General features: G+C 40.6%; 4 protein-coding genes across 5 annotated transcripts; 2 read left to right on the top strand and 2 right to left on the bottom strand.

The window, feature by feature from the left end:
* Positions 1 to 205: 205 nt before the first annotated feature.
* hmgxb4b (HMG box domain containing 4b) lies at positions 206 to 4,391 on the bottom strand. Its single transcript, XM_084000057.1, has 6 exons — positions 4,285 to 4,391; positions 3,066 to 3,105; positions 2,662 to 2,762; positions 2,005 to 2,289; positions 507 to 629; positions 206 to 378 (listed from the first exon to the last, which is right to left on the bottom strand). Exons 2-6 carry the CDS (start codon positions 3,079 to 3,081, stop codon positions 334 to 336), a joined length of 570 nt encoding a protein of 189 aa, XP_083856183.1. The 5' UTR covers positions 3,082 to 3,105; positions 4,285 to 4,391; the 3' UTR covers positions 206 to 333.
* Positions 4,392 to 5,939: 1,548 nt separating this feature from the next.
* On the top strand, positions 5,940 to 8,231 carry hmox1b (heme oxygenase 1b). 2 transcript variants are annotated; one of them, XM_083999726.1, is made up of 6 exons: positions 5,940 to 6,099; positions 6,249 to 6,304; positions 6,713 to 6,824; positions 6,972 to 7,187; positions 7,286 to 7,558; positions 7,687 to 8,230. In XM_083999726.1, the coding sequence occupies exons 2-6, from the start codon at positions 6,255 to 6,257 to the stop codon at positions 7,873 to 7,875; spliced, it is 840 nt and encodes a 279-aa protein (XP_083855852.1). In that variant the 5' UTR covers positions 5,940 to 6,099; positions 6,249 to 6,254; the 3' UTR covers positions 7,876 to 8,230. The 2 variants fall into 2 exon arrangements, with proteins under 2 accessions (XP_083855852.1, XP_083855853.1); XM_083999727.1 differs by lacking the exons at positions 5,940 to 6,099; positions 6,249 to 6,304 and having other exon boundaries at positions 6,724 to 6,824; positions 6,902 to 7,187; positions 7,687 to 8,231.
* A 786-nt stretch (positions 8,232 to 9,017) lies between these two features.
* Positions 9,018 to 12,570, bottom strand: rnf11a (ring finger protein 11a). Its single transcript, XM_083998405.1, has 3 exons — positions 12,131 to 12,570; positions 11,239 to 11,411; positions 9,018 to 10,792 (listed from the first exon to the last, which is right to left on the bottom strand). The coding sequence occupies exons 1-3, from the start codon at positions 12,227 to 12,229 to the stop codon at positions 10,621 to 10,623; spliced, it is 444 nt and encodes a 147-aa protein (XP_083854531.1). The 5' UTR covers positions 12,230 to 12,570; the 3' UTR covers positions 9,018 to 10,620.
* A 290-nt stretch (positions 12,571 to 12,860) lies between these two features.
* On the top strand, positions 12,861 to 15,530 carry LOC310994955 (uncharacterized protein). Its single transcript, XM_083983882.1, has 4 exons — positions 12,861 to 13,015; positions 14,290 to 14,472; positions 14,755 to 14,901; positions 14,991 to 15,530. The coding sequence occupies exons 1-4, from the start codon at positions 13,013 to 13,015 to the stop codon at positions 15,054 to 15,056; spliced, it is 399 nt and encodes a 132-aa protein (XP_083840008.1). The 5' UTR covers positions 12,861 to 13,012; the 3' UTR covers positions 15,057 to 15,530.
* The last annotated feature ends 2,196 nt before the right edge of the window (positions 15,531 to 17,726 follow it).

Here is a 17,726-nt window from a genome sequence, read left to right as displayed (position 1 = left end):
CACCCAAGATTCACATATCAGAGGTGCTGAGAATACAGTTATGTTCCTGTAAACTGGCTGATGCATTCTTACAGTTTCTCCTGATTTATTTTTAACTGTGGAAATGGCATTAACATTAGATCTAAGAAGAAATCTAAGAGGATATTAATTGGTTAAGCTCTGGTACCAATTCTAATGAAGACGTGTGCATAATGTATTGCTCGAATACATCTTTTAATTAAACAACCAACACAAAAACATGAACTACTATTCAAGTGAACATTTCTACATGTAAATTATTCAAAATTTCTTTCAGCATATCACAGGATGTGTGTGGCCAGTCTTCATCATCACTCAAAGCCCCGGCATCACATAAGAAATGTTTTCCAGAGTTGATGCCTTAAGAAAGACATTAAAAAAAAAAAATCCCAGTGAGGTCATAAAAAAAACTGGCTGAACAATCATGTGCAGTCACTTGTGCATATGTGGACAAATGTGTGTCTGTGTGTGTGGCAGGTGTATCTCACCAGTGTGTGTTGTGTGCAGCTCCTGAGCTCCGGTATCTGTGCAGTGAGGCAGATTAGAGGAGCCAGGGCACACAGCAGGGAGTCCAAGAGCAGAGACAAGCTGCCGGACATGCACACCATTTTCTGCAGAGACACTAAAGATTCTTTAATTCATTCAATAGAATGCATGTTCTCCAGAAAAATAAACAAAACACACCCCTCTTGATCTTTTGCTCAGCTATAGGCTTCGGACAGAGGGACACTGCAAAAAAAAAAGATTCCTGTCGACTGGAGCAGAGAAACCAGTCAAGTGTTTTAAATTTCGGGACTGCTTTATCTCACAGCCTTCAAAATGTCTTTCCATAAATTTTCCCAGAATACTTTACATAAGAATCAGTCGTTTTAAAAATCTCATAAGAGAAAACTACTCTGAATATATTCAGTCTACGCTAACATGAATATCCTAAAATAAAGGAATTATTTTGGTAGTTTTCCTCATCTTTCTTCCATAAGCATCAATATGTAAAAACTGTCCCACACATTCTTTGATGTAATATTTACGTATTTATGACTGAAACATAATATAATTTCTTAAATTAAAAATTAAAAAAAGGAAAATCTGCAACACAAGCAGATCAATATGAACAACATTATTACTTTAACAAAACAGCCTGAATAAAAAACTGTTTTCCAAGCTTGGTGATCATGTAAACATGTTTGGCCACTGTTCATTATTTATGTGATATTTTATGTGTGTAATTTGCTCCGGTGGTTTTCTTTGCGCAGTAAGCAAACTAAGTGTAATCTGATTTACGCGTCCAATATCTACAAAAGAAAACAAGGTTAAATTTGAACTTTTCTCTTAATTTTACACAGCGGGTTCTTCTGGGATTTACAACTAATCAAATCTGATTTATTGTTCAGCTCCAGAATGAAATTCACCACATTCGAAATCACTAAATATTTCTCAACTATATGGCACACAAATTGTTTCAACCCTATCTCGCTCGCTCTGTATTTTCATCTCTCAGTGTCCACAAGTCATTCTAGTAGTTCGATTACAGTAGGTTTATGACACGGAACATCAGCTGATAAGACACAACATCAGGTGACCCTTCTGAGGAAGACTGCAGTAGTCGAAACATGTAAATACATATAGCATGTGTATAAAATTAAAATTATGTAATAATTGTTTCTATATGTCTGTCTAAAAGAGCATGCATAATACTTTGCAGCCTTTCTAGCGTTAATTTTGTTGCCTAGTGCAGCTGGCTGGATTTACTCATCACCATTTGTTGTGTTTGTTCACATATTTGCTCGTCTGCTGTGCCAGATGGGCATAACATCCCACATCTGTCAGTTTAAAAGATGACCAGCCAAAGATGAAAACCATGTAATACTGCGGGTTCATAATACAACACCTCAGGTTACGTCATGATTTTTAAGATTCAAAGCCATCCCATGTGCTGGAGGCACAGCGATACAAACGGTGTGTTTTATCCTCAGTGAATCTACTCACATCTGTCTCCTGAAGATGTTGCCCAATCAAGGACAAGGATTCCCCAAGGAGGTGTAGGTGGGCTGCAGCACTTACAGGACCCCTATCACAACAGCCAGGAGTCTTACACCTGGATCTGAGAGCATCCCAGGGACTGAAGGGACTACAGGTGTCAGTCATTGACAGACAAGGCCTGTGGGTTACTGGAGTGGCAGGAAGGGTTAGCGCTGGGCTAGTGGTGCTGTCTACTATGCTGTGCCGGTCATCCACATAAACTGAGTTCTCCTGCATGGAGCTTGGACTTTCCTGGAAGAAACACAGAGGAAGAAAACTGATGAGTGATGGTGAAAGTGGAGAGGATACTTGGGAGAAGTTTCAATGCAGCTCAATGCTGCTCTCTGCTGTACAACATGAACACAACAGGTTGTTGTCACTATCCTGGGAGATAGTTTATACATCAGTTCAAAGAATAGGCAGAAAATGGTAAGTGAAAGCAAAGGAATTTTGTATTGATCCTGATCGATTAAGAGTTTTAACAGTTCAGGATTTGTAATTTGGGGATAACGTTTAAAAAAAAAGTTTTGTCTGGCCTCTTTAAAGATTACATTTGTACTGATTTTCTTTCAATATAAAAATGTATTAACTACCATGTTTATTACAACTCGTCTGTTCTCTCACCTCTTCCCCTCCTCCTCTCTCTCCCCATCTGTGGTGTGACATGCTGACTGGACAGGTAGACAGGAAGGCCGAGGCCTCATTAAGCTCAGTTCCTCTACTACCTGCAATTAAGAGACAATATAAAGCTGGCCTTATCAAAACCTTAATTTTCATCTTTATAGGTTTACAATTAACAAGATAGGCTAAGCAAAAGCCTCACATGAACTTTTAATGAATGATGATGAATGATTTATCTGCAATTTAAAAAGAAAATCATATTCATAAATTTAAATGAAAATATAAATGTCCTCCTCTTAAGAAATTTCCAATTTCTGCACCTTTAGACACTGTAGTCACATGATTACTTTTTTAATAGACACATGGGTGGGTGCATGGGTGCATGCAAAGTTTAGGCTACTCCTTACCAGACTGTCGTCGCATTTTGCTGAAGGAGCATTTTTGTTTCTGAAAAGAAGATAGATTTAAGATGACTGACAAAACAACAGTAATGTATTTCCCATATCAGCAGTTAAACAAAGTAATGGTAATAGTGTTACATTCACACATACATTCATAATGTAGCTACAGAATATCTCATGAAAAAAACTGTAGTCATAACAAAATCTCAGAGCAAAAGTGCACCAAATTATTCCCACCACTACAATGACCTTCGACTCTTACAGCTGAGATAAGACAACATGTACTAAACTGCAGAGCATGAACTCACACAGCCATAAACTTGCAAAAGACTGCCACAAAGCAGCACAGGACAGAACTGATTAGTCTGCAGAAAAACTACCACTGCAAGACAACATTAGTGCAGCCATACACTGTAAATGCATTATGATAAGTCTAACTCCTTATGTCAGCCTAGTGTTGACATTCAGTTGCAGCTGAAAATTAATTTTGTTTCTAATTTTGAGGATAACATTAAATGACTTCTAGTTCTATCTGTATGTAAGTGTAGGTCTGCCTTGGGTCCTGGGGGTGAGTGATGCCCTCAGCCTCAACCAGGAGCAGTGGAGGTGAGCACCACCTCCTTCTTCCACAGATTCATCTATTCAGCAGGATGCGTGTTAATCAGCATCTGTTGGTGGTAAAAGCTGCTACAAGTTGAAATATCCACTGAATAAACTTTTACTTTGTTTAATGTGTGGAATATGAATAAAAACCAAAGTGAGGAGCCACGACCGCATCTAAAACTGAGCCAGTCTGTCAGTGATTCTTACTATGGCCGCAGCACATGGATGTTATAGATGCTGCAGCCGTAGGCTTTTTTTTGGTTTTGTTTTTCAAAAACTGTCTGCTTCCTGTTTTCTCCCTTGCTGCCTTGGTGAGTATCGGAGCCCCATTGAAGATGGCTTTTTACCAGTCGTCAGGCACGAGCTCAACTCAGAGTCGACTGAACTAACTCAGATCAGCTGTTCTGGAAATGAAAACTCAGGAGTTTCACCTCACAAAGTAGGCTACTATGTCAACTCCTTTCTGGCCTCCAGCCACGGTCAACAACAACAACAGAGCGACAGAAACAAACACAAAGCTAAAAAAAAAGAAAAAGAAAAAGAAATAAAAAACCTGTCGTGAAGGTTGGTGAATTGACTTAACTAAATGACAGAGACGGTGTTAAAAACTTGTGATAAAAACCTCGTCTTTTCCGTAGGTAGACTCGGTGAACTCACGGCTGGAGTCGCTCCAGTGAGTGTGGAGGACAAACCGCTGACTCACGGTTAGCTCCCCCTCCCCTCCCTTCCCCGCTGTATGCCGCAGAGTCATGTTAAGCTACCAATTAAGGATGTGGAGTCGCAGCTGGCGATGCGCTTTTTAGTGAGTCCGCAGCTCCAGGTGGACGAACCCCTGAATGTGTCTATAGATTATAGGCATTGAAATGTAGCCTATGGAATTTTAAAATATCATTTTGATAACAGTGATTCTTAAGCCAAGTGAGTTTTTCTTTTGTGTAAAGTAGGCTAACAATCACAGCAACACCCCAATTGTTAGACTTATATGCACCTGTGATCAAACAATGGTCTTCAGAAGAAACCTGGCAGGTCTGTCCATTGCTTGACCTTAATTGTGTTATGGGAGCAGCATAAATTTTGCCAGGCCATATCACCCAACATCATCACTGATGCTCCTGTGGCTGAATGGGAGCAAATCGCTGCAGTGGGTTTCAAAATCATGCAGAAAGTCAGTTTAAGGAACCACAAGTTCAAACTGTCTGAGGACCTGCAGCTTAACATGAACTAGACTAGCAAAAGGGAGTGAGCACCTAACATCACACCCCTATGTGATCATCTCATACCTCAACTAGCCTACAGCTCTGTTGAACCTGCTTCGTAGTATCTTTGATGGTCAAATATCTATTCTAGTCTGGGGGTTCCTGGTTGGTTGAAGGGCCAGCCCTACTCTTGTTAGGACAGAGTAGGACGGGCCCCCTCAACTAATCAGGAACCCCCAGACCAAAATAGATTTGATTGCCCAAAGATACTGGGAGCTGTAACTTAGGCTTTTCAGGCTGCTGCATACAGATAGCTACATAGAGAAACACTGTGATTTCCCCAAACACACAGACCTTTCCTTACTGATAGCTGAATGGGAAAACACAATTTCCAAAAAAAAAAAAAAAAGTTTTTAAAACAAATGCTGCTTACCCCAGCTTTAAATTTGGGACTTATTGTCTGTGGACAGATTTAAAAAGTGCCTCAAGATTAGCCTTAATTTGACTGGACACACCCTTACTTCAAAAATATATTTTTTAAATGTGTTAATTCTTAACAACTACATGTCACTTCCACCTCTTGACATTGCACTACCTACATGGAACCTGCATGTTAACTCATGTTTAGCTGAACAGTGTCTTCCATGTGACCGCTGACAGTCTTATCAGTAAATTTGTAATGTGCTTAAACTTGTTTCTTGTGAACCAACTGAAAACTTCTGATGTATTGTCTTGACACAATCATGAGATTGTTTGGTCTGGTTAGTCACTGTTTCGACACCTCCTCCCAGTCAGGCCTCAGAAACTCGCCATGTCATGTTTAGAGCTGGCCCCGGTTCAACTTTGGAATTCCACAACTGCATTGTCATGTTTAGCCCTCCTCCCTCTCCTGTTTCCAGGGCATGGCTAAAACTTCCTTACTCATGCTAAGTCCCCTCTAGTCCCTCCCTCTGCACTTTTTCAAGCTGTGCTCAGAGTTGCTGCATCATGTTAACTCTCAGTCCCTCCTACTGTTTTTGCTGAAGTTGCCAGATCATGTTTAGCTGAGGTTTGTGACACGGAGTTCCTGTTTTCATTCTGCTGCTGGAGGGAGGAGGAGACAAAGGAGGGCGGTATAAAAGAGGGACAAAACGGTACCATTGGCACACAGAGCACAGCACAAACTGTACTGGACATCCTGAGAGGACACAGTGAATCACTGTGGACATAGACAAAACCTAACGGACTAACAGACCTAACTGGTGAGTAAAACACAATATTTACACTGAACATCATATCTCAAGTTGAAGTTTTCTACCTCTTGAATCACTGCATAGTACTAATGATCATGCTAGAAGATGGTTTATGATGTATAGGCTAAATCCATATTTCTTTTTTTTTAAATTTCAAGGCCACAATGGAGACAGAGAAGAAGACGCAGATGCCAACAGAGCAGATAACAGACAGGTAGGAATGTGCTGCTCTGATTTTATTATATCTCTATATTTTGTTGCCATACAGATTTTTCTTCAAAACTTAATGTCTTGCACAAGATTTTGTTTATCACAAATTCACATTTGTGCTGCAGCATCCAATGTAGGTCTCTAGTGTGTGCAGACTTTGTGTTTCAGCTTGCAAGTTTATCAGCTGCACAGACATCGCCTACTACATTAGATAAACATCTGGGTGCACTGATCCATACACATGATGGGACTGTACTTTCGAGTACAGTGTTTGCCCTATATGTCTGTTTTCTGTCAATTGTGCCAAACTATGAGAACTGCAGTGAGTCATTACTGTGGTCAGAAAGTACCTATTTTCAAAACATTACAAGTTGAGCTTTCTGTACTGATTGTGATTCATCTCCTCTTGCAGGGATCTGTCTGAACAAATCAAAAAGGTGACTAAAGAGAGCCACGTCAGGGCAGAAAACACAGAACTGATGATGAGCTTCCAGAGGGCACAAGTCACCCTCACACAATATAAGGTAACATATTGCAATAAAGCTCAAATAAATTATATAATATAATTTATTTACTTACCTTTGCAAACCTTTACCTACAGCAGTCTAATGATACTGGGATCCAGTGGCTTTTGGTCTGACACCATCTCTTCTCCTCCTTCTCCTGTTCAGCTCCTCCTATGCTCGCTGCATGAGATCTACCAGGCTTTGGAGGAAGAGTTGGACAGGAACTCAGACCACCCTGGCGTTGCACCAATTTACTTCCCCACTGAACTGGCGAGGCTGGAGTCCATCGAGAAGGACCTGGAGTTCTTCTACGGCCAGGACTGGAGAGAGAAGATCGTTGTCCCTGCAGCCACTAAAAGATACTGCCACCGACTCAGACAGGTACATTACAGACACTTGTTCCAACGTTTTTTTTTTTAAACGCATCTCTGTCTGCAAGGCTACATGGGAATAACACATTTTCATCCTTGATTCTTTAGATTGGTAAAGAAAATCCTGAATTTCTGCTTGCCCACGCTTACACCCGGTACCTCGGTGACCTCTCTGGAGGGCAGGTCCTGGGTCGAATCGCTCAGAAGTCCATGGGGCTTAAGAGCAACGAGGGGCTGTCGTTCTTTGCCTTTCCTGGAGTCAACAGCCCCAACCTATTCAAACAGCTGTACCGCAGCCGGATGAACAGTGTGGAGCTGACGGAGGAGGAGAGGAACGGCGTGCTGGAGGAGGCCGTCAGAGCCTTCGAGTTTAACATTCAGGTGAGGAGCAGTGACGGTTAAACAGAGCAAGAGACCTGAAAGAAGGGGCATCACTCTGAGAGCAGCTTTATACTATACAAGTTAATCTTTCAAGCAGCTGATGGGCGTTCTTGTCTTTGTTTTTACAGGTCTTCGATGATTTACAGAAGCTGGTGTGTGTCACTGAAAGCCAGCGACAGAGCCCTGCCACACACTCCAAATCAGTAAAGACACTCCAGGTCCCTGGAACCATTATCAACGCCTCTCCACTGCTGAGGATGGTCCTGGGACTCTTTGTGGCTCTGGCTACTGTCAGTATGGGAATCTATGCTTTCTAAAGACGAAACACAACAATACATACTGTGTATTGGACTGTTGACTATGAAGACCTTAGGATCTTTGCTTTTGTACTGTAAGCCTATTAAAAGCCATAGCTGACTGTAGGTCTGTAAGATTTTAAGTGTATAAATAACAAAATGCTGTGTGAATTTTTTGTAATTTAACTGAGAACCACATTTGTATGTACATAGAGTGTAATTTTTAACAGTGTAGTTTTTAATTCTACTATTTTCTGTGTAACACTGAAATGATGCATGGATTAACATGTGAAACAAGTGTGCTTTAAATGCTGTAAATACAATATTTTTAAATAAAAATATTTTGTTAAAAAAACGAGAAAAAACACCCTTTCTCTTGCCGTTTTGTGAGATACTTGTCTGTGCTTCTGTCGGTACTGTTCATGCAAGCTATTTTCTTTGACTGGCTATGACACTGCTGATGTTCACAGTCCAGCTGGTTGACATTTCCACTAATGTTTTGGCATCTGACCATGTGCCTGCTGTTGATCTGGCCTTTGGTCTTGGATTGCAAGATCAATGAACGCAATTGCTGGTAAACTACAACACACAGTTATATTTGTCCTGTTTTTTTTTATCAGGCTAGAACCTTCAGAAATTACCACTGGTACTACTCCATGATTTTTTATTATTATTATCAATTCAATCCTTAATCACCCTTCCTCATCATTTTTGTTTTATTAACAAAAATCTAAAAATTCTACAGTATATATGTTCATGCTCTGTCAGTCTGTTCACTTAGAAATTGTGTCACCTGAAACAAAACAAAAAAGAGAAAGTAATGCAGTACATATGTGATGGTCCCATGCTGCAACTCCAACAATACAATATGTCAGTATTTGTAAAAACTCCATCCAACCCCCATGGATTTGACGTCTAGACATCCAGGACTGACCTATAAATCACTATAAATAGTTTGTCCGTTTTGAGTAACTCGCATACAGGGAGTTCATATAAACAAGTTGTAATACGGCCAAATTTGGAAAATACAGTCATTCATTGTTCCAGCTATTGTATGATAACATCATGTCACAACTAATTTATGCTTGTGTTATAAGTTAAAAAGGAGCTGTGTCGATAAGAAACCATAACTTGTCTTTAGGAAACAGCAGCTCGCACTCAAGTAAAATTTGGTATCCACTTTTATTGTGTTTTCAGGATTTTCGTAAAACTTGTGCACTGGTGGTGGCACACATTATAAATTAAAACACAAAATGATTGTTAACAGCAGCCAGAGCAGACTTTTGGCTTCATCCTAGGCCTGTTCGACTGCGACACAAATCAGTACAATGCTGGTATCTGTCTCCCCCTAGAGGACGACTACAAGTAAAACAAAACCCATGTCAGAAATGATTGTACTTCACTGCAAATGGGCTCACCCCAACCTTGAAAGGCACAGCAGCCTGAGTAAATAAAATAAAAAAGTCTTCATCTTGTCACTTGTACAGTCCAAATCTTTAAAAGCTGAAATAATGCTTTACATTCAACATACATTCCTTCCTTCTGCTGTAGCTTCTCACTCATTTCACTTGTGCTATACATTATGCCAGTATCAGAGAGAACATGTGTCTAATACAAAAGGTAACAGAAATTTGTTTGACCAGATTCAGAAGCTCTGGAAATGCATCACTTGCTTTAAGAAGAAGAAGGCCATCAACACAAAACAAAATCCAAAAGCTTCAAAGTATTAAGAGAGGTAACTACAACATAGTTTACAACTGACAGGGTTAATTAACGTTACCTCAATGTGTCAGGTTCTATCCAACACCCCCTCAAAAGAACACACACGCACACACACACACACCCAACACGCGCACACACCTATGAAACCTATAGGCTACAGAATGCTAGATGAGGGGAATTCCAAGGTGCATTAAGAGGGACAGCACAGCATATCTTGTCTTTGTAAATGTCAGTGACAGTAAACGATGAAAAGGACACACTCGACTGATGTTTAAAAACAAAACACAGAGCACAAACATGAGGCAAAACAAAGGGGAAAATCCATGGTGTAGAAAGACAAAAAAAAAAAAAAAAAAAAACAGATCCACGTTTACAAAAGCAGCTTCAAAGGGAAAATGGTACAGACAACAAACCCTTGTTAAATAAAAATAGAACTAGATATCTTTAAAAGCTGAAATCATGGTTTTCATGAATGATCCTGGGACCTCTTAGAATAACTTGGATCAGAAAGCTTGTTCATTTTTCTGCGTTTTGCTGATTGTATTTCAGTAGTTGGGTCTTTGTTTTTGTGACATTCAAGGCCATGGTTCATTTGAAAAACATAGTAACTTCACTCCCATGTTTTCTATCCATTTAACTAAGAAGTATGTCCAACATTTCTTCATTTTATATAACATATTGCACATTATACCTTAAAAGGGGAAGTAAATGACATTGGTGACATGCAATTAATTGCCATAAAAATCTAAAATTAAAATTGACTGTCAGTCATAGAAAAAGTGAAATTACTTTTGCTACGTGTTCACTTTTCCTTATTCTTCATTTAGCTCGATTTGGCACACTGTCCTACTTTTAAAGGCAAATAGTCGGACCTAAGCAATGTACCGTAGGGCACAGTTTTCAGCATCTGACTGCATCCTAAAACACCCTCCACACATCTGCATAATGCCACATCGCCTTGGCTACCTGTCTGAATAGCTAGGACAGTTTTGGTTAAAAGAAAGGTGCAGTTACTTTTAGGCAGAAGCTGCCACCTGGGGCTGCTCAGTTGGTTTCGTAGGTGGACAGCAAAGCTGCATCTACCGGCTCCATGCACGAGGGGCAGGTGAAAGAGCGCATCAGCCAGGGGTCAATGCAATCCACGTGGTAGATGTGAAGGCAGGGCAAGAACCGAATGGGGTCACCATACTCAAAATCCATCATGCAGATCACACACCTGTTGATGAAAGTATGTTATAATCACGCTATCTTCAAACACAAAGTAACTAGGTCAGTATACTTACATGTTAAAAAATATTTAATTCTTATTAACAAACAAGTATGTGCATATTTTTTGTCATTAAAATATAAGAAATCATTGTTTTTTTTAATAACTAAATAAATTAAGCAAAACATTTTTGCAAAAACATTGTGCTAAGTTCAGGTGAGATATTATACAAGGGAATGAGAATTTAGTATGGTATGACAGGATCATTTTCTGACCTAGCGTAGTTTATGTCATGTATATTTTACAGTGTTTACTCTGCTGTGAATTCTTGTTAAAATGTTTAACAAACTTTTACTGTAACTAAGCCACACTACCACGACTTATCTATTCAACTGCTTCATTCAAAACGGCAAAGAAACAAATTATGTGAGGAGTTTTGCCGGTTTGAGACTCACTCTTTAACTTTCTTGTCAGAGGGGTCGGAGCCTGGGTCGAAGATGCCTCTGGGCAGGTGGTGGATGAGGCCTATGCGTTGGGCAATGCGGATCTGCTCCTCCTCAGTCAGCTGGCTGGCCAGTCGACTCTCTCCTGGGGTGGGATGGTACACCGGCACTGGTTGGGTGCGCTCCTGCAAAAGAAGGAACAGAGGACAGCTTGCGTGAGTTACAGAGCCCTGCAACAGATAGTCTGGGCCCCACAGGTCAGTATGTGCTGACATGAAGAGACAATGAAACAGACTACGTGCTGAGAAAAGACACGGGCTGCTTGGAACAACAACCTATCTGACAAATATCTAAAAAAAAAAAATGTTGTTTTTATTACTATGAAGATGTTTGCACTGCAATGGTTATTTACTTTACTTACTGATTGATTTATTTTCATACATAGGATAATTTTACAAGGAGAAAATTATGCTCGTACTTATTATCTTTTATCATAACTTAGGGCTGAGGGAAGTTGTTCAGTTATATTGACAATGACAATGACAATAAACGTTGAATTGAAAAAAAAACAGTGCATAAGGGTAAGTAAGAATTTAGTAAGAATTAAGTAAGATTTTTTACACTCCTTTCTTTGGTGTCACGCTTAATATTGTATAGTATAACTAATTGATAAAGAACTTTTCTTGGCCTTATATGCTTGTAAAAAAAAAAAAAAAAAAAAATCACTTTGTGTCTGCAAATGTTCCTGTAGCATTGAAGACTGGCATTTATCAAACTGAACGCCACAGATAGGAGTCCATTACTGATGAATAAATCAGATAGCAATCGTTTATCAAAGTTATGAAGTATCTCATGTGATCCTAAGTCCCCGGCGTGTTGTGAACTGGAGCCCCGGGCTGCTCACCTGGTAGGGCGGAGGAGGCTCTCCGGGCAGGCTGCCCCCCTCAGACTCGTTCAGCAGAGACAGGTCATCCGCACCTTGCGAAAACAGACAGTTCCCCATTGAACTAACACCACCATGAGACGTCCGCTTCTTTCCGAGGCTGGCGGACACTCAGCAAAGTGCCAGCTGGAGATAAAAGGTAACGAGCTGCTGCTGCTGCTGCTGTCTCAATGTCTCGGCTCAGCGTTAGCCTAGCTGGCTGTTAGCTGATAGTTTGTTGTCATCCCGCGGCGGCGGAGAGCTGGACGGAGAAACGACGGGACAAGCGACGTCTCTCACTCGCCCACCGCTAGTTTACAAGGTGGTTGGTACATTAACCACTGACACAGGTTGTAACTGTAACCAAGAGGATTTCTTTTGAGCTCGCTTCTTGTTTTGACAAACAAAAACACAAACCGGAAATGTCGTCACCAGGAGAATTGTATAGTCTCAGACTTTCAAAATAAAAGTGGAGACCTTTTAAAGTAGTTTTAAAATATTAATTCCATCAGGGGGGAATGCAACAATGGAAAACATTAAGCTTAAATATATTTTGTATGGCTGTATTCAGTTAAACAATTTGGATGGCTGGCCATATCACTCAGTCATTTGTATATACTCTGTTTTGGTGGTTTTACCCTGAAGGTCTGTTATATCAATCGCTCTGACTGGGACATACCAAAAGTTGAACGGTCGATAGCTATATTGCATCCACGGGTGATAGACTGAGGGCGGGTCCGTTAGGTGGGTTACATGCGTTTCACGGTTTTTTTTGTTTTTTTTTTAGGGTCGATGGACGTAGATTGTGTGAGACTTCCTGCTCCGATTTCTGAAGCTTGGAGATAAACTTCAAACGACTGGGACATGGTAAGAGAAGAGGTGATGATGCTTTACAGCAGCGAAATGTTACGTTTAGGTGTTTGAGATGTGTTGCCATGTAAAGTCCTTTGAGACAAACTGATTAGCCTAAGTAAAAATGGGCTGTACAGATAGAATTGCCTTGCCTTGCCGCGATTTAGTTCAGATAGCTAGCCTGTTGGCTTCATAATGAAACCACAAGCCATACTATCTTGATAGCTTCAATAGAATATCTTGGTCATCTTACGGAAATGACAAATGATGAAATAGCCTATAGGTCCTATCTGTAGTAGGCAGTGCTGCAAGTTGTATACAAGCTTTGAGAATATCACTGGTGACCTAGAAGGTCCAGTGCAAGTGACATGTTGTTTGTAAATGTCGATACTCTCTCTCAATATGTTTTAGAAATTATGCTGCCTATCGATTTATTTGTCGACTTGATGCCTCAGACTATACAGAACTGTCCGATAGCAGTCTGTGATGGAGACACTGGCATAGATGCCACCTTTTTAATTTCTACTATTATGATTGTTATTAATTATGCACTTTTAGTATAGGTAGGCCTATATTCTCTTATTATGCATCACGTACAGTATATTGTCTTTCTCTGTGTTGTGTGACTTGTAGCTAGCCTATATGGACCTGAGTCTGTAATATTAGAGTTTACTATAACATAACATTATTTGCTTATAGGCAGGATGTGGCCGCTTGGAAATGCATGCAGTAATAAAAATAAAATATCAATACTCATTTACACATGCTATGTATTTTTGATCAGTCTTAATCTGTATTGAGCCCATTCTACCTTGAACCTGAGGGCCCAGGTTTTTATTGAGAGGCTTTCTCTGCTGGTTTTTGGTTGCTGTTAAAGTGTCCGGGTATTAAAAGTTAACCAAAAATCAACCAGTAAGAATCTGCTTATCAGTACCGGCCATGTTATATAAAGTGATTGAAAGTTGCTCAAAATGTAAAGCTGTTGACATGGTCAGGGTCGTATCAGGTCATGGGTTAATGTCCCCTCAGTTCAGCTTGTCGGGCTTTAATTGTCTTTCTGCCTAAAAACTGCATTATTATTGTTGAATATAATGCCTCCTTTTATTATCGTTATCTTTTTTCCTCAGATATTACAGAAGACATGACCACCATATCTCAAGTGATAGCAGTGGCCCTGTATAGACAAACATCACAGTCAGAAGAGAGATTCACTGTTGGACAGTAAATTATAGAGTCTAGCTTGGGTGAGGCTTTGGTTTTCTCTAACATGTCACTTTCCATACATTTAGGACACAGCCCCACCCCCACCCCCACCACCGCCACCACCACCACCACCGCCACCGCCGCTCTTAGGAAACCAGGCTCAAAACATTTGTCCTGCTCCACAGCCTGGGTTTGCTGCAATTCCTATTGAGGACTGTTCTCCCACCCAGGAGACAAATCCTCCACCAGAGGCTCTACATGATGCTCAGGTAAATGTTCCCTCCATGTGGAGGAAATCTTAGTATGAGACACTTGGTAGAGTAGAGTGGGCCGTCCACTAACCAGAAGGTCGGTTATACAATTCCTCCAGTCTGTGTGTGAATGTGTTAGACACCATGCACAGTACATAGATAGAAGCAACACTGTATGAATGGGTGAATGTGACTGTAGTGTAAAGCTTTGAGTGGTCATAGAGACTAGAAAAGCACTACATAAAGGCAAGTCCATTTACCATTTAAACAATCTTATTGTAAAAACCTGTCCATATTCAGGATGAGGAAAATCCATCACTCGAAGTGGAAGATGAACCCCAGTATACACCATCGGATGGACAGCAAGACAATGATTCTGATGAAGAGGAGAAAAAACATCCAGTGCAGGAAACCAACCCAGCACCACAGACGCTCCATTATGCACCGGTAGATTATGTTTGAGTGGATATGTTGTATTTTGCTTTTTTATCACACAAAACAAGAAAAATAACTGCTGATATTCTTTCTTTCACAAGACGACAGAGGAGCAAGATGAAGCAGCCGCTCACATGGAGCCAGCTGTTGACGACCAACAGACCTGATGATACACCAAAGACCATAAATACAGCTGAATTGAAAATTCAGATATTAAACTTTATAGTGCCTTCACAGATTTTGCACAAAAGGGTTTGACTGGAAAACATGTGTTGTAACATCTTTCTGGCTCATATATTACAAACCTGTGGTGTGGAGTGTGAAAGACAATGACATGTACAGTATCAGATTTATCAGATTTGGGGTAAACTAAGGGAAATGGTGCATCAAGTGTGTTAGAGCTCGAGCCATACAATATTTCTGCTATTTCATATTCAACTGTTAATTTAACCTGTCTTTCACGAGTTCCCCAATTTTATGCAGTTATACTGTATGCAATACTAATTAAAATGTCTTTTTAGAAGGAATTAGGCTACTCTAAGTGTGTTACGATTTAGTGTGTGTTTGGGTTTATTTAATTGCACATTTTGACCTGATTTATTTATTTTAATCACTCAACAAAATATTTCCACCAATTAAACTCAAACTTGATTTTAACATTCAGTCTCTCTCTTCTATTGATTTAGCCCTCTATGGCATAGCGTTGCCCTCAGGCAACGAACCACATAACTGGACCTCACACTGTCCCTTTAACCTTTTTTGGGGGGGAAATGTTTTAAAATATCTCCAGACATGTCTATGTCCAATAATAAGTGGTTTTGAAGTGCATGTGACCTTGTCTCTGAGGGGGGGGGGGGGGGGGGGGGGCATTATTTATATTCTAAAACTGTGTTTTTTCATTCGTTGCCTCAGGGCAACACCGTGCAGTTAGGGCACTTTTGTTCAGGCAATATCAATATACAGTGTTGATATGTTCTTAGTTGTAAATAATGACCATAATCATGTATTTGACTTTACTTTTATCTATTAACTATACAGGAGATACAAGAATATTTTATGGGCCGGTGTGTTTTATCCACACACAGAGGTGTACACACACACACACAAACACTACAGAAGTGTACACACACAACAGAGATACACACTGACACACTACAGATGTGCACACACAACAGAGGTACACACTGACACACTACAGAGGTGCACACACAACAGAGGTACACACTGACACACTACAGAGGTGCACACACAACAGAGGTACACACTGACACACTACAGATGTGCACACACAACAGAGGTACACACTGACACACTAGAGAGGTGCACACACAACAGAGGTACACACTGACACACTACAGATGTGCACACACAACAGAGGTACACACTGACACACAGATGTGCACACACAACAGAGGTACACACTGACACACTACAGATGTGCACACACAGCAGAGGTGCACACACAACAGAGGTGCACACACAACAGAGGTACACACACAACAGAGGTACACACTGACACACACACTACAGAGGTGCACACACAACAGAGGTACACACTGACACACTACAGAGGTGCACACACAGCAGAGGTACACACACTACAGAGGTACACACTGACACACTACAGATGTGCACACACAACAGAAATACACACTGACACACTACAGAGGTGCACACACAACAGAGGTACACGCTGACACACTACAGAGGTGCACACACAACAGAGGTACACACTGACACACAACAGAGGTACACACACAACAGAGGTACACACTGACACACAACAGAGGTACACACACAACAGAGGTACACACTGACACACTTCCAAGGTAGAGACACACACATACTACATGGGTACATACACAAACACTACATATGCACACACACCACAGAAGTACACACACAGACACACACTACAGAGGCACACACACACACAAACTACAGAGGTACACACTCACACACACACTACAGAGGTACACACACACACTACAGAGGTGCACACACACGCGTATGTGCGCACACTCTCACACATACACACACACTACAGAGGTACACACAGACACACACTACAGAGGTACACACACACGTATGTGCGCACACTCACACACACACACACACACAAAATGGCAAAAATAAAGATTTTATGATGGATATGTTATCAGGGACCTCCAAGCTCCCAAAAAATGGGGTGAAATATTTTTTTCCCAAAAAAATAAAAAGTCATGCCATAGGAAAACCTAGAAATACTTTGGTGGTGAGGCTGTGAAGTCTAACATTCTTATGCCAGTGCCAACAGGCTTTATCCATGCTAAGAAGTGCAGTAGAGGCTAATGTCATTTTATTTAAGTACATGGTCACAAACCAAAGGGGCTGGACAAATATACATTTTGACCTCAGCTAAATGCTGGTGGTTCACAATGTCAAGACACTCAAGGATTGACTTGAAATTTGACACACAAGTCCAGGTCCACACGTGCTGTACAAAAGAGCCTCTTCGACCATAAAAGTCCGCCATGATTGATTTTTTGCTGATTTGCATCATGTGAAAAGCAGTAAAATGAATACAATTCTATATTTCTATTATAAATAAGCCAGTGCGGCCAAAAAACATGACCGCTATCGACCAAAATATCCTCGCAATGGGCAGGGTTTAGAAAATATTGGCCATAACTCATTAACCGTTTGCCCAATCATCATAAAACTTGGCAGCTCCCTTCCCTTTGAGCTTGATGCAAAGGGGGCACCACAAACATATATCTGAAAGCCCTTTGGGCAGAATATAACTAAAATTGGTGTGCATGGTCTGGGGTCAAGTATTAAGCAATATCTTGAGTGCC

Source organism: Trachurus trachurus, assembly GCF_905171665.1.
Source record: "Trachurus trachurus genome assembly, chromosome: 1".
In the NCBI taxonomy this organism is placed as follows: domain Eukaryota; kingdom Metazoa; phylum Chordata; class Actinopteri; order Carangiformes; family Carangidae; genus Trachurus; species Trachurus trachurus.
Note: the sequence above shows the minus strand (reverse complement) of the source record. Positions and strands in the feature narration are given on the sequence as shown.

Excerpts from the sequence above, each read along its gene's own strand:
- hmgxb4b (XM_084000057.1), bottom strand. Across the intron at positions 2,290-2,661 it reads AGAGAGGAGGAGGGGAAGAG|GAAAGTCCAAGCTCCATGCA; the intron begins GTGAGAGAACAG and ends TGTTTCTTCCAG. Across the intron at positions 630-2,004 it reads AACATCTTCAGGAGACAGAT|AAAATGGTGTGCATGTCCGG; the intron begins GTGAGTAGATTC and ends GTGTCTCTGCAG.
- LOC310994955 (XM_083983882.1), top strand. Across the intron at positions 14,473-14,754 it reads AGGCTCTACATGATGCTCAG|GATGAGGAAAATCCATCACT; the intron begins GTAAATGTTCCC and ends GTCCATATTCAG. Across the intron at positions 14,902-14,990 it reads AGACGCTCCATTATGCACCG|ACGACAGAGGAGCAAGATGA; the intron begins GTAGATTATGTT and ends TTCTTTCACAAG.
- rnf11a (XM_083998405.1), bottom strand. The coding sequence starts at position 12,229 with ATGGGGAACTGTCTGTTTTCGCAAGGTGCGGATGACCTGTCTCTGCTG. Across the intron at positions 11,412-12,130 it reads AGCCTCCTCCGCCCTACCAG|GAGCGCACCCAACCAGTGCC; the intron begins GTGAGCAGCCCG and ends CTTCTTTTGCAG. Across the intron at positions 10,793-11,238 it reads TCTGACAAGAAAGTTAAAGA|GTGTGTGATCTGCATGATGG; the intron begins GTGAGTCTCAAA and ends TTTCATCAACAG.
- hmox1b (XM_083999726.1), top strand. The coding sequence starts at position 6,255 with ATGGAGACAGAGAAGAAGACGCAGATGCCAACAGAGCAGATAACAGAC. Across the intron at positions 6,305-6,712 it reads ACAGAGCAGATAACAGACAG|GGATCTGTCTGAACAAATCA; the intron begins GTAGGAATGTGC and ends CTCCTCTTGCAG. Across the intron at positions 6,825-6,971 it reads TCACCCTCACACAATATAAG|CTCCTCCTATGCTCGCTGCA; the intron begins GTAACATATTGC and ends TCTCCTGTTCAG.